The sequence below is a fragment of the Calliphora vicina genome, chromosome 2, assembly GCF_958450345.1.
Source record: "Calliphora vicina chromosome 2, idCalVici1.1, whole genome shotgun sequence".
Classification (NCBI taxonomy): domain Eukaryota; kingdom Metazoa; phylum Arthropoda; class Insecta; order Diptera; family Calliphoridae; genus Calliphora; species Calliphora vicina.
The window spans coordinates 9,128,792-9,145,706 of record NC_088781.1 but is presented as its reverse complement, the minus strand read 5'-3'; the positions used below and the strand labels follow the sequence as shown (position 1 = coordinate 9,145,706).

The following is a 16,915-nucleotide window of genomic DNA, read 5'->3' as shown; positions in this document are numbered from 1 at the left end:
TAAAAACAGGGGCCTGAAACACTTCATTTCCCCTAACATGTTAGTTTTGGGTTGATTTTCTCGGTACTAAAACGAATCAGCTGCACAGATCGAACCAATATTTAAATTTTATATTTATACTTATTCGCCTAAACCAGGGGTTGTTTCAAAAGTCTTATATACTAAACACAAAACCCAACAAATTATATTATTAGGCAATACAGGTACATATAATTTATAATTCCTTTAAAAAATTAAGAAGTCAAACCATTTCAAATTGAAATTGAGAAAATACAAATTGAAATCAAGAAATTCAATTTAATATTGAGAAATAACAAACTAATATTAAGGAAAACAAGTAAGAGAGCTATATTCGGCTGTGCCGAATCTTATATATTCTTCACAAAATTATACTTTAAAATAGTAATTTTAAATATTTTTAGTTATACAAAATTAAAATTAATTTTTTCAAAATTGAGTTTTAAATTTTTTTGAAAATTTTTTATTTCATATCCCCAAAATTGGGGACTTAATTCATTATGAATTAAAACCCAAAAGTTCTAAATGAAATAAATCCCCAACAAAAGATACACCCCAAAAATACAATGCAAAATAACTTTATTCTGAATTAAATCCCCAATTTTACACATGAAATAAATCCCCAAAAAAGGAACTAAGTCCCTAAATTTCGTTGTTGGTTTTTTCTATATAAAATTTTTGGGCCTTAATTCATTAGCGGTTTGGGGACTTAGTTCGTAGCGCCATTTTTCCCGATTTTGACACATTGTATTCCGACTTACTATACCCTATATGCCGTTGCAAAGGTCTTTGAAATATCTATCATTAGATTTCCATAATGTATATATTAATGACTTAGTAATCCAGATATAGATAAATCTCTACTTTTCCTATTTTAAATAGTAACCGAATCGCGCCTAGAGCAGATATATTTATGTAAGAATCATCTATGTAAGTTATTTGGGGGCTTCGGAAAGTTGATTTCCTTAGTAATGCCATAGTAATTCGGATTTTTTTTTTCAAAAACTTGTTTTTAACCATAACTTTTTTCCACTAATAAAAATAAAAAAAAAAAATTTTCACCAAAAAATATTTTCAATCTTTACTCAATACAGCTCTCTTACTTGTTTTAAATAATTTGTTTTTTAAAAAAATACAGGTTAAGAGTTTGAATTTAAGCTTGTTTAAACTTAACCCCTTGTTGACCAAGGCTTTAAAAGAAAAGACCTGCGAAAAGATAAAATATTGATTAGTTTTGTAACTTTTATAACATTTTCTATTACAAGTCTATTTTATGGTATTTTACGAAACAGTATTTTTTATCATTACAACATCAATAAACACAACAAAGAGAACATGAAATAATTCACCGTTATTATGAGTAAGCAAGTTTACCAATAGGCAAAAAAAAATATATTATTCCTAAGATGATAGTGTACTTCAAAGTACTTTTGGGCAAAAAGGGTAAAAATATGTTTTGTTTTCATTTTGTAAGTTTATTATTGTTATGGTACCTATAAGTACCGTCGGTCGACAAAGGGTTAATATGAATATTCTCAATATCAAGTTGTAGTTTCTCAACTTTAATTTTAATTTTCTGAATATTTCTCCTTATAATATTAATTTCAATTTCGCAATTTATATATTCAACATTTATTTATTTGATATAAGATGAATTATATAAGAGCAAATAACGTCAAACAATATAATAATGATCTTATATTGAGATATTAGCTAAACTAATGGGTCGATTATGGACGGCAACCGAATTTCAGTTGCGTTGTCAGTTGCCTAAATGGTATTACAGATGGCAACTATCAGCTATCATTTCTGTTGCCAAATTGGCAACCAGAAATTTGTTGTTGCCCTCTGGCAACGCAACGCTTATTTATTGAAATATTGATTCTAAGGATAGAGAAATATCGATTTGTCTTCAAATGTTTCAACAATGAGCTAAATGTTTTATTATGTTCTTCGCGGTAAACCCCCCTTAGAGGGCTGTGGTCCCACATTTGCGAATAGTCAAGCTAAATACTTCTAACAAAAAGCGGGATATAGTAACTAAGCCTAAAATTTTATACCAAATTCGCATTTAACAAAAACTTCAAAATTTAACCTTAATTTGTTAAAAACTAAAAAAAAATACAAAAGCAATTATTAAATCATATGATGACCGATCAAATAATACACAAATAACACACTCATGAAATAATGAGTGAGTGAATTAAACAAAAAACCAAATATTATTACAAATCATCATTGTAAATTACACAAAAAATTACTGTTAAATATTTAGTAGTAAATCTTAAATGTTACATGTGAATGACGAAAATACCCAAAACAAAGAAGAAAAAAAATAGCTGCAAAAAACAGCTGACACAGTTTCGGTAAATTGTTTGTTTGATTTCTTTCTATTTTTCTGATAATTCGACGTTTATAAAATGAGTAACCTTTCGCACAGCATTGATATGTAATTTAATTTATTTTGTAAATTGAAAATAGTAATATATTCTTGGTCATGCACTTGATTAATAATGACACTAATTTAAACTATTTTTGTTTTATTAATTAAAGCGGAATATTCTGTATACAAAAGTTATTTTGTTATATTTATCGATATTTGTGTTATTTTATTTTGTTGTGGTTCGTTCTGTTCTTATCACTGAATGAAAGAAGAAATTTCAAAGTGTATAAATTATACATGGTACATATACGCATACTTATGTATACACATAAAAAAGCTTTTTTATACATATGCACATTTATCAGCTTTTAAGTAAAAATATTAGCAAAGACACAAACTGTCTAATTAAAAGCTTTTTTAGCTTTGCCCATCTACAAGACGATTCAAATAGGAATTGATAGGAATTTCTTTTTAAAAATATATAATGATATAATTTTTTAACCCTTTGCGGATTCTTACTCGGAAAGGCGACATTCCGAGACTAAAGAGTTGTCAAAATTTAAAAATTATTACTTCTTCTACGAGAAAAATCATGGGACATATGTGTCCCATTCGTCGTCAAAGGTAAAAATTTGGGAACAAAGGCATTGAACAATTAAAAGCTTTTTTCGTTTCAAAAAGTAGAGTATTGCTTTATTTACATTGCAAAACCAATAAATTTGAACAATGGCATAGGTGATCCCAAACCTAAAGCGGCCAAAGAATTTTTAATTAAACTCCAGCGGAAAAAAGACAATCAAAATTACGTTTCGAAAGCTTATACCGGCAGGTTTTATACCCAGCAGAAAGGTATAATATTTTCCATAAGTGAAGCAGATTGAAAGCAATGAGTATCTATAAATTGGCAGAAATAAGATTGTACTCGTCTACGATGGAATATATTCAGTACCGTTTATGTCCAAGATTATGATTCGAGGTAGTTTTGAAAGTATTCTTTCAAGCTTACAATGCTGAACTGCTAAGCCGTCGACCAATTATACCATTGAGCCTTAAAAATACGACCAGTAATAAATAAATTGGTTATTTATATAAAACTGATATATATACACAGGCAAAAACGCAGAGAGAGGTTGACATTGGCGAATCCGTGGTTCAAGATATGACAGCAGACTTGGAAAATGTTATATTTCGATAACATTTCCAATAATCCAATATTATTATATAAACTTATGATCAATCGAAGATCGTCTGTTTTTTGATGGCTGTGTTGTTTTTGTTTTCACATAGTTTTTTCTACTAATACATTCTCACCACTTAGGTTTCTGACAACTGAGTCAGGTCTTTGACAGGAGAGTTTCCGCTCTATGTCTATTCTCTATGGTTCGAAATTATTTTTTTTAATTCTGCTTTATATTTGTTGCTTTTGTTTATAAGTGAAAGTTTGAGTGTATTTGTTTGCTATGATTTTTCATTTCATTTGTTCTCATACAAAAGATTTTCTCAGTGATTTAATGCAAAAAGCGTATTTTTAAAAATGATAACAAATAAACCCCTTATTTGCTGATAATAGCACGATTGATAACATTTCTAGGGCACATTTTTTATATTAATTAAATTATGAAAATCATAGAAATTTCATAAATATTTAAATTTTATTTACAGCCTGGCCCACGATGTCGAATAAAAAATTAGTCGAAAAAATTTGTATGAAAAACACTCAGTTTTTAATATTCTTTCGAATAGTTTTCATACAAATTTGTTCGAATCATTTATCTTTTGACTTCGTGGGCCAGGCTGTTAATTTTTAGACACATTTATTTCACTTAACTACATTTGGATATATATATTTTGTTTAGCAAATTTCAAGTGGCTACGGAAAATATTAACTTGTATTTAAAAACACTACGTATACCGGCAGTTAACCCAAATAAATTTAATAAATTTACACCATACTTTAGCAGTACAACATCTCTTCTATTGCAATTTGATTATTGATTTACAAATTTGGGATAAATTTGTTTATATACAATACAATTACCACAGAACAATTCCATAAAATTTTAAACTTGTTTAGATCATTTAGAGTAATTAATAATTATTACGCAAAAAATTACAAGTTCACTAAAATGTTTATTGATTTGACAAATTATATTCGTACATACGTACACATTTAAACTTACATGCCTTTTTTGTGTGCAAATTTTTAAACAATCAATTTATATTCCAAATGCTAATGCTAGAAAAAAAAAACAATTGCCAATCAATGAACTAAGAAATCAAAATGCAAATGAACCACATCTTCCCCCCTCCCTCTCCTCAATTAATTGCTTTAAAACAAATTTGCAAATAAGATTTTTAGTATCATTTTGAGTGTTACAAAGAAAAGTTTGTGAATTAATATTGTTTGTTAAGCTAAAACAAAATGTTTGAAGGATATTTGATAGGAGTGGGAATTTATGCATTGGCTTGCTATTTGTACGATAATTTAAGAACCCCGATGTATTTATTATATCGATCCTGGCAGCAACGTCATAAGCCACAACAGATACATTTAATGGAAAAATATGGAAAATGGGCGGGTAATTGATTTGTAAATATTTTCGATACAAATTTATAAAATTCTGATATTTTTTCAGCTGTAACTGGTTCCACCGATGGCATTGGTAAGGCCTATGCTAGAGAATTAGCCCGACTGGGCTTTAACATTGTTTTAATATCCAGAACACAAACAAAATTGGAAGCAGTGGCTCAAGAAATTGGTAAACAGTGAGATTTGTATGTAATCTTGTAAATAAGTAAATACTAGAGAGCTTTTTATATAGAAACTGATTTTGCGGTAGAAACTTTTATTGTGCAATGTGATTTCTCCAAAGGTGCAGAAATATACAACAATCTGTTTAACAAACTTTCTGAGAAGCCTATAGGAATTTTGAGTAAGTTTTCTTTAAAACTTTTATTATGTCCCTTGCTAAGAAATACTTGTTTATCTTGTTTTATTTCAGTTAATAATGTTGGCATTGGCCATAATCCTCCTGGACCAATAGGCACCTTTTCGCCGGAACATATGTGGCAGGTAATTAATGTTAATATCGGAGCAGCTACCCAACTATCACGTCATTTTATATATAAATGGCGCAAGGCCGGTGAGAAAGGTCTCATTGTTAACATTTCTTCGGGCATAGAGTTACAGTCGTGTCCATTTGGTTCAATATATGGCGGCAGCAAGGCCTATATGCAGAGTTTTACTAAGGCCCTTCAAGAGGAAACCAAAAATATGGGCATAACCATACAATTGTGTTCTCCAAACTTTGTGGTTACAAAAATCAATAGTTATTCCATGAAAGTAATGCGAGGAAATCTCCTTATACCGCCACCCGAGGAATATGCCAAATGGGCGGTCAGCACTTTAGGAAAAGTGGATGAAACTAGCGGTTATTTTTGGCATGGAATACAGGTTTTGTAGTCATTTATATTGTGTGGATTTATAGTTACCCTTTTGTTATTCTTGCAGAATGCTATTTGGAAAATTTTGCCCTATCGTTTAAGGGCAGCATTGTTTGTAATTATTTGCAAAAAGCTTGTTGATAAATTGGGAAAAATGGAAACTCGCGAGGAAACAAATAAAAGCTAAAACTACCTAAACTACCAATTACTTCAAAGGTTCAAATAATTAATGTCTAATTAAATTTTCAAAATCAAATTAGATTGTATCTCTTTACTTTTCCATTAAAGCATTCATCACGAATTAATTCGTTGTCTTAATTCCTTATTACTTCAAACGTATTGAATTTATTCCTTTGAGAATTCGTTCCTTATTGAATCATTCAAGCTTTCTGTAATTAAAATCCATTAGAAAGTATATTCTGGATCGTTATAAATAGCGGAGTCGATATAGCCATGTCCGTCTGTATGTTGAAATCAACTTTCCGTGTCCCCCAAATTATTTGATTCATACATCAATATATCCGCTTTAGACCCGGTTCAGTTGCTATTTTAAATCGGCACACAAAAGGCTGAGATATAAGCAAAAAACCTGGACAACCTCGATTTTTGAACTATATTTAATCTATGTATATCTGAATTACTACTTAAGTCATTAATATAGACAATATGGATACCTAATGATAGATATTTCAAATTCATTTGCAACGACGTAGTAAGTTGGACCTGCAATGGGTCAAAATCGGCAAAAATATTTTTTAAACCGAATTTTTTTCACCAAAAAAATGTTTGTCATCAATAAATTTAAAATATAAAAATTTCGATAAAAAAGGTTAAAAAAAATTTTGAAAAAAAGTTTAAAAAAAATTTTAAATTTTGTTTACTTAAAAATATTTAAAACTAGTTGACCGGCTTCGCCCGGTAGCGTTTACTAATGTTAGTTCTCCAAGTTTCTCCAACCCACATACCTGCCTGTTTTTATTTATTTGCAAATAAAATATTTAATTTGTACTACATACTTCAGGGAGTTTTTTTTATTACAGTTGACTGGACTAAAAAAAATCCGAATTTTATCCGGAATTTTTGAATTTTTTTTCTCTAAAAACCATCTCCTGAAAACTTCGAATCGAATAAAAAAAAATCAGGGAAATCGCTCCAGCGGTTCTCACGTGTTGCCATTACATACATGGACCATTTAATTTTTATATATGTATGTATATAGATTTTTATTTGAAAGTATAATTTAGTGAAGGGTATATATAGTTTTTTAATTCTGAATTAAGATTTTAATGAATTAAGCTCAAAATTAAATTAATTAATAAGAAGTATATTATCTTAATAAAAGTTTTAAACAGTTAAAATATTTAAATAGACAGTTGACATATTCAATTCATTAATTCAAAATAAATTTTAACAACAAATTTTCACTAACTTCCTCTTAGCAAATACCAAATACCAAACATTATTAAATATTCCAAGTGGAAATCATAAATTAGGCGGAAATCCTTAATAAAAAAAGGAAATCCATACTCGTATTATTTAACATTACATTTTTACATTAGAACAAGGAAAAATTCTAACATAACGAAAAATAAAACAGAAAAATATGGATGGCGTGATGCTGTGAAATGAAATTTACATGACTCTTAATGCTTGCTTCCTTACACACACACAATCTATGTATATTATAAAAATTTAGAAAATGAACAGAAATTTGGGATGGGTTTGTTATCCTCAAAATATAAAAATATATTTTGAGGATAACCCAAAATGCCTGAGTATAGATTTTGTGTGCTCTTGAGATGACTCGGAATTACATCAAAGACCGCATTTATTCAAGTGTCAAATAAATTCATACATATATTTTTTCATACTCTTGTGTAAAGAAAAAAGCGAAAAAATATCATAGTAATTAAGTTAAATGTATGAGCGAAGAAAATAAAAACCACATAGTTTTCAATTTTTGTTAAAAGCCATAAACTACAGTCTAAAAAAGTTACTACACGTACATACCTACAATAAAGCACAATGGGTTTTTGATATTAAACAAATTAAAAGCATAAATGAAAACTTCATATTTGCTATAGCTCCTTAAATAATGGTCTATATGGAAAAAGGATGGAAATCAGCGAAAGAAAGATGTATTTTTTGTTTAAAAACATTAAATTGACTGTAGCTCCTAAAAAAGCAGTTAAAATAGCAAAAGAACGAAAACCTGTGATCAATTTTATTTACCATGAAAAATCTATTTATTTTGTATGAATACTTTAAATTGGCTGTAGCTATTTAAACACTGGACCAAAAATCAAAATGATGGAAATTTTCCAAAAAAAAATATTTTTTGTATGAAAACCTTAAATTGTGTCCTATTCGTTACCTTAAAATACGAATGTTGTTGTAGCAAAACTTAACTTTTCAACAGATGGTTTTGAATGTTTAACATTAAATTTCTTCAAAATGGCACTATGGATTCTCTCCAGTTTTGGATTGAATATAACGGGAATATTTTATTTTTATTATTCAGAATACATTTAGCGTATGATACATGTTTACACAACAATTTATTTTCTTTGAACATACGACAAAAGGCCCACTGGAAATACATAATTTGATAGAGTAAAATTGAAAATTTCGTGATAAAATCTAAGGAAAAATGTTAAAATAGTAATGAAAAACAATGAAAACTTAATTAATTGAAATTCTTTATTCAACAAAAAATTAAATGAAACAAAATGTGATAAAATACATGCGAATAATATAAGGTCATTTTGTCATAATGTCCTAATATTTCACAATGGTTTAAAAATGTTCTTATTGTTATTATGTTATTGTTAGTATGAATCCATAAATTGTCTGTAGCTCCTTAAATAGTGGTCTAAATGGAAAAAAGCTACACATCTGTGACCACTTTTATTTTCAATGAAAGATACATTTTTTTTATAGGAAAATCTTAAATTGGCTTCTTTATTAGTGATATAAATGAAGAATGATGAAAATCTGTGATCACTTGTAACTTTCCATTATATATATAGATTTTTTGTATGAAATCCTTAAATTGGCAGTAGTTCAATAAATAGTGCTCAAAATGGTAAAATAATGAAAAAATTCCAACAAAATATTCAAGTGCTTGAATTTATGGGGCTTTGGCGATGTCATTATGTGTGGAATATAACATCGTCCGCAGAGTGGAGCGCATCCTAATAACTCTGACGCATAAATTAGGCTATGAATTTGACCGATGTCATTGATTATGTTAGCTTTGAGGTCGCTGTGGTTTGTGGCTTATTCGATAAACCTACTACATCAGAAAACAAGATAAAGTCTATCGAGATCAAATCACCTCCACGTGAGATGAACATGCCCTCAAATCGCTCGTGCAGAATGTCCAATGTGGTACGAGCTGTGTGGCACGTAGCGCCTTCCTGTTGAAACTACATGTCGTTGGTGTACATATAATCCAATTCAGGCCAAAAGAATTGGTCAACGTCTTTCTCAAAGAAATATGGATGATCTTTTTAAATTTTTATACCCTTCACCTTCGTGAGAAAGGTATATATAAGTTTGTCATTCCGTTTGTAATTTCTAATGAAGTATGTATATTCTGGATCCTTATAGATAGCGGAGTCGATTAAGCCATGTCCGTCTGTCTGTTGAAATCAATTTTCTGAAGACCCCAGATATCTACGTGATCCAAATCATCAATAATTCTGTCAGACATGCTTTCGAGAAGTTTGTTATTTAAAATCAGCAAAATCGGTCCACAAATGACTGAGATATGAGGAAAAAACCAGGACAACCTCGATTTTGACCTATTTTTGATCTATATCTGGATTACTAAGTCATTTTTATAGACAATATGGATATCTAATGATAGATATTTGAAAGACCTTTGCAACGACGTATATAAGACCATAGTAAGTTGGACATACAATGGGTCAAAATCGAAAAAAAATATTTTTTAACCCGAATTTTTTTTTACAAAAAAAAAATTAAAATTTAAAAAAAAAAAAATTTTAAATTAAAATTAAAAAAAAATTTTAAATAACAATTCAAAAAAAAAAATTAACAAAAAATTAAAAAAAAAAATCAGAGATCGAAAATAACTCGTCCGTATATCAAAAAACCCATCACAACTTGGGTTTTTTGTGATAAAAATAAATCACTGAAAATAACAGTTATAAAATGATTTCAATCTAAATGGTTTGGTATGACCTTTATTCGTTTTTGTTGTTTTTAATGGTTTGGTGTGAGATAAACAACTCATTTGTTCTTGTTCTTAATAACTGTTACTTTCTCTTTTATTTACATACAATAACATATTATTATTAATTTTTAACAAATTATGGAATTAATATGATAAGTATGAAGTCTGAGTAACAGAAATTATAATATTAATCTTTTGATAAATTTTATATATTTAAGCGTTGATTTGCATCAAATGCATTTTTGCGATTTATTTTTCATGTTCGCAAATAAAAGTCACAAGCTGACCTTTACGAAAAAAATAAATTATAAATCACTCATCCAGATTATTTGTGTTTGTTTCTTTTCTGTTTCTCTCAACCCCAAACCTAAAATGTTCTCGAATAAATTACTCTCTCAGTGATATATCACAAAAAATTATTTTTAAATGGCTGCGAATGAGAATTTACCATTGAAATGAAAGTGAACTCGTTATTTTCGGTCTCTGAAAAAAATAAATTTTGTTTACCAAAAATATTTAAAATTTGTATTTTGAAGTATAATTTGGTGAAGGGTATATAAGATTCGGCACAGCCGAATATAGCTCTCTTACTTGTTTTTTTTTTTAAATTTGTTTCAAAAAAAATTTAATTTATTAGTGAAAAAAAATTATGGTAAACATTTTTTTTTCAAATTTTTTTTAAAAAATTATATAAAAAAAGTTTTTTTTTGTGAAAAAAAAAATTCCTGTTAAAAAAATTTTGCCCTATTCCGACTTAATATTGCGTTATATACGTTGTTGAAATGTCTATCATTAAGTACGTGTCTATATTGATGGCTTAGTAATCAAGATATAGATACAAAATTTAGGTTGTCCTGGTGTTTTCCTTACATTTCAGCAATTTGTGGACCAATTTTTTCGATTTTAAATAGCAACCGAACCGGGTCTATAGCGGATATATTGGTCTATAGCGGATATATTGGTGTAAGTTATTTGGGGGCTACGAAAAGTTGATTTCAACATACATACTACGTAGAGACGGACATGGAATATATCGAAAAAGAATGAAAACCTGTAACCACTTATATTTTTCATGAAAGATACATATTTTTATATAAGAAAACCTTAAATTAATATGTGAAAAAAACATGAAAATCTGTGATCACTTTTATTATGAAAATCTTAAATTGGTCCTTAAATAGTGGCTCCTTACATATAGGTGATGAAAATATGTATGATCACTTTTACTTTTCATGAAAGATCGATTTTAGTTTATGAAAACCTTTAATTGTCTTAATATCTTTACAGTTATCTATTATTGTGATTTTCTATTTATATAATTACATATTTTCTAGTGCGACCCATAGTGTAATAATAGTACGTAAAAATCTGTGGTAAATGCTATGAATTGTAGAGTGCAAATGTTGTTTTGCTGTTTAAGCAGCAAAGCTTAACAGAAAATTAATTATTCATTTTTAAAAAATATATTTTTTAGTATAGTTTTAGTCATTTTTAAATTAAAACTTTTGTTAATCCATTTTAATTGCTTTTTAAGCATACCATCAGGCGTAAAAAGCTATAACACGCCACACAAATTACTCATACGCCACATACGCAAAGACATATGCTGAGAGATGAAATTTTTTTAGATTTAGGGAAAACTTTGTGAAAATTTAATAACAACTTTAAGAAAATGTCAACATATTTGAATTATGCTTTATTTTAAGGGAAATAAAATTCATTGCTATTATTTACCCTCTTTTTGAAATAAATAAATATTTGTTCTATAACGAGTCCATCATTCATACGTTTATTCATTTGCTTTTATGTTACAATTACAAATCTTTAACATTTGCTTTGTTTTTGTCTTTATTTAATGTTTTTGTTTTTATTGTCTTCAAATACATTTAAGTTATAAAAGCGTAAAATGTTTGTAAATTTTTTTCATATTCCATCTATTTGAAGTACCATTTTCCGTTTGGTCTTAAAAATGAAATAGTTGTAGGAAATATAAAAATGACACATGGTTCTGCATACAAATTGTTTTAGTTACTCATTCCCTCTCTCTTTATCTCTCTATTTTTGTGGTAAAATTGTTATTGTGGTGATTGTGTGTGTGAAGGAAAGGGTTTGAGTTTTAAGTGAAACAATTTTCAAATATGAACATGACTTGTTCCTTGGCATATTTGTTTCCTGTTGGTTTTTTTGGCGTTTGGTGCCAACGTTAAGTACAATACAATTTGCAAGGATTTTATTTTGAGTTGGTTTGTTAAAAGCCTATTTACTGCATTAGGGCGGATTGTAATATTAGCGTAGTGATATTTTTTTTCTTTCGATTTTATTTGATGTACGTAGTAAAACAGTGGAACATTTGAGTTTAAATGTTTCGATAGTAGTAGGTTTCAATACATACTTGAGTAATAAAAACAGCAGGCGATTGGAAAATAAAATTCAAGTTTAACATTCTCAGTTTCATGACCTGTCTGTGCCTAATAGGACATAGCCATGTTAAATATATAAAATAACCAAACATGGTACCATTTCTGTATCGTTTCTATTTTATATAGGAAAGTGGTGTGATTAATTTTAAAGTTATACATTTGGAGTCACTGGCCCCACTGTGGATTTAAAGTACCATGATGTAAACAATAATAATACAGCAGTATTTTTGAATACCAAGACAAAGAAATCTGCCGCAAAAATTACTGAATATAGCAATTTAAACTTTAATGCATTTGTAATGGTAATGGTAAATTAAGTCTAGTCTTATTAAAAAAGTAAATATTTAAAGTACGTTAAATACTTTTACTCCTATCTTTATAATTAAATTGTTGTTTTATAACCTCGAATAAAATTAAAATTTCGCTATGAATAAGAGCTTTAATCTTAAAGGTTAAACATTTATTCGGCAGGGCCAAATCTAACATATCTTTCACTACAAAAAAATCGTCATATATCTTCGGAATTTTAACTCATATAAGGTAGTATTATTCGATATTTTAAATTTACTAAATGTGTACAAAAAATTACCATTGAGTAGCTGTTAAATTTAATAGTTGAACATTTAAAAAAATATAAAACGTATTTTAAAAGTACCACAAAATGTACAAGAAAAATTATTAAATTATAAATAAATCTTCTATAGAATGTTAGTCTAGAAGATTTTTAGAAAATCATAAAAGAATCTCCAGATTATAATTTAATTACACCTTCCATGATTGGAAACCTAACAGATGCGTCAATTATTGTGCTCACAGTATTATTCAATGCGATATTGTCTTTAGGAGTTTTTCCGAATGATTGGAAAATCTCCCAAATTATAATGATACCCAAGCCAGGAATGGATTTGACATTGGCATCATCCCACAGACCGATTAGCTTATTGCCTTGTTTGTCTAAACTATTTGAGAAAATTGTAACATTCTTAAAAAGTCAAAACATCAATTCGGATTCCATGAGCATTAGAGTGTCCCTTAGAATTACATTTTTTGAAATGTTGAAACGGTACCCGCTGAAATCTTTCGTAATAACCTAAAATACCACCAAAACAATTTTAGTTTGTTCTAAGAAGCGCAACCCGTGCCGACTTTCGATTTAGTTTTGAGGTGCATTTACAAGTGAAAAAAATGCATTTTTTTGAGTTTTTTTAAAAAAATTTTACTATTAAGTAATTACTTTTGCAATTTAATTTAAAATAATCGAAATGTGTACGTAATTGTCGTTCTAATGAGATATAACAGACAAATATTGGTTAAAACATGTTCAAGTTATTAAAAAATCGCCAGGCCATTAATGTGTCTCAGGCCACTAAAACAAGCAATGTAGTAACAAAATTAACATATTTTGAGAAATATTAAAACAAAAGTTTATTCTTACTTAAAATATATTCATATTTACTTGTATATGAGTTTTTATATTCATAGGATGAGTTAACCTGTTCGCAGGTATAACCAAAGAAAAATATTTTTTTAACGGCAGTTTCAAAAATCCAATTTCAAATTTTTAAAAATTTTGTTAAACAAATTTCAGAATTTTTTGATCATCACATGGGGATTTATTTACAACATAATAGGGAATAAAAACGTGAAAAAAGTATGTCAATAACTCCTATAGTTTTTCCGTACCTGGATTTAAATTTTGCGATTTTCGAGAAAAACTAATTTTTTGGCCATATGAGCCGAATTTCCTTACTGTTATGATTTTTAAGTTAAACCAATTCAGAATATTATAGTCCAAGTCAATTTAAATATAGACTGAATGTTTTACTAAAATCGGAAAACGCTAAGCATTAAATATTGAGGGTCAAAGCTAAAATTTTTCAATATTTGGAATTTTTCATGGAGAGATGCGAAATATTATATATTTTTGGGCCGATTTTGATGAAACTTAAGAAAAACAAGTAAGAGAGCTATATTCGGCTGTGCCGAATCTTATATACCCTTCACCAAATTATACTTTAAAAGAAATTTTTTAAATATTTTTAGGCAAACAAAATTAATTTTTTTTTTTAATTTTTTTTTTGAAATTCTTTTTTAATTTTTTTTAAAAAAAGTTTTTTCCAAATTTTTTAAAAAAATTTTTTTTTAAATTTTTTTTTTTTAAAAAAGATGTATGACAATAAAAATTTTTTGATGAAAAAAAAATTCGGGTTAAAAATATTTTTCCCGATTTTGACCCATTGTAGGTCCAACTTACTATAGCATTATCTACATCGTTGCAGTGGACTTTGAAATATCTATCATTAGATATCCATATTGTCTATATTAATGAATTAGTAATCCATATACATATAGATCAAAAATAGGTAAAAAATCGAGGTTGTCCCGGTTTTTTGCTCATATCTCCGTTATTTATGGACCGATTTTGCTGATTTTAAATAGCAAACTTTTCGAAAGCATGTCTGACAGAATTATTGAAGATTTGGATACCGAAGATATCTGGGGTCTTCAGAAAATTGATTTCAACAGACAGACGGACATGGCTTAATCGACTCCGCTATCTATAAGGATCCAGAATATATATACTTTATAGGGTCGGAAATGAAAAATGTAGAAATTACAAACGGAATGACAAACTTATGAATTCTAGTATTTACAATAAAAATAGAAATTATGGAAAAAATGGAAGAGCACTGGTCTGGTGGTCATTACGAAAGTTTTCAGCGGGTACCGTTTCAACATTTCCAAACATTTAATTCTAAGGGACACTCTAATGAGCATCATGGAACAATTGAGCAAGTTAACCGCCTACTGTTCGGCCCGAGCCCAAATAATTAACCATTTTCACATTCGCAATTCTTAGTTCTCATGTGGACTCAAATGTAGCATCTAGAAACCTAGATAATTATCTCAGACGAAATTGGAGAAAACAAGTAAATGAAATCAAAAGTAAGCACATTCCACAGTCTGATCATGTTACATACCTTAGTATTCACTTAGAGAGACTTGGCGTCGGCACATAGAAGCCAAGCGGATCCACATGAAACTAAAAGCTTCTACTTTAAACCATCAATCATAAGACATGAGAACATCCACAGAGACTTAGATGTGCCTTTGGTCAAGGATGAATTTAGAAGCTTATTTGTCAAAATTGCATCATCATGCGAAGCTGCTTGCAAAGCTACTTGCAGTACATTAAGACAGATCAATGCTGCGTAGAGATGATTTACCACTCATCTGAATTGAGGCTAATTTGAGAACAATAATTGTTTCAGTTATAAGATTTAATTACTTATTGTAAGGCCTAGACATGAAAGGCAATATTATAATACACGTAAAAAAATAGGATACATTTTAGGAGCTGTTGCAAGCAAGTTAACGTTTTCATATAAACAAAAGTCGATTTGTCATGCAAAGTATAACAATAAAAGTGATCTCAGATTACCATCCTTTTGCAATTTTAGGCACTATTTAAAGAGCTATAGTCAATATAGGGTTTTCATAATCGATATGTCATATCGAAATGATTATAGATTTTCATCCATTTCGCATTAGGAAATAGAATCCGATAATTTGTTGGAAATAAAAGTGATCACAGATTCATTTCATAGAGCATATCTATCGTTAATGGAAAATAAAAGTGATCGCAGATTTTCATCCTTTTGCAATTTTGGGTTCTATATCGCCTGCTACAGACAATTTAAGTTTTTCATACCAAATATCCATATTTCAAGGAAAATAAAAGTGATCGCATATTTTTATCCTTTTTTAATTTTGAGCACTATTAAAAAGCTACAACCAATATAAGTTTTTTTATTAAAAAAGTGAAAAATAGATGTGATCGCTGATATTCAATCTTTTTCCAGTTAGACCAATATTTAAGGAGCTACAGCCAATTTAAAATTTTCAAACAAAAATTTCAATATTTCAGGAAAATGAAAGTGATCACAGATTTGCATTCTTATTTAGAGCATTATTTAAGGAGCTAGATTCAATTTAATATTTTCATACAAAAAAAATCGATATTTCATGGAAAACAAAAGTGATCGCAGATTTCCCCTCTTTTCGTATTTAGATCATGTACGGATCCAGATCAACCATTTGGGGGTTGAAATAAAGTGATCACAAATTCATCCTTTTCCATTTAGACTATTATTTAAGCAATTATTAACACTTATATTTTGGATCCTGAAGAGATGGTGATCCTTGCTTGTTTGATTATAAAATGCATAATAATGTAAGGACACAAATGATCACAATGAGAGTAATTCTAAGTCGATTTACTTACTTCAAGGTGTGTGTTGAACCAATATTTTGTAGTATATGAATATCTATAAAACATCTAGAATACTAAAGCCGTAAGTCTATAAATCTCCTCAATGGACTTTAAGAACTTTATATTAAAATGTTAAAGACGATTTTTTAGTTTAATTTGATTCTCAAATTTATTAA

The 16,915-nt window shown here is 28.6% G+C and overlaps 1 protein-coding gene across 1 annotated transcript; it reads left to right on the top strand.

The window, feature by feature from the left end:
- Positions 1 to 4,757: 4,757 nt before the first annotated feature.
- On the top strand, positions 4,758 to 6,173 carry LOC135951344 (hydroxysteroid dehydrogenase-like protein 1). Its single transcript, XM_065500984.1, has 5 exons — positions 4,758 to 4,980; positions 5,038 to 5,160; positions 5,224 to 5,334; positions 5,404 to 5,855; positions 5,913 to 6,173. Exons 1-5 carry the CDS (start codon positions 4,824 to 4,826, stop codon positions 6,030 to 6,032), a joined length of 963 nt encoding a protein of 320 aa, XP_065357056.1. The 5' UTR covers positions 4,758 to 4,823; the 3' UTR covers positions 6,033 to 6,173.
- Positions 6,174 to 16,915: the final 10,742 nt, after the last annotated feature.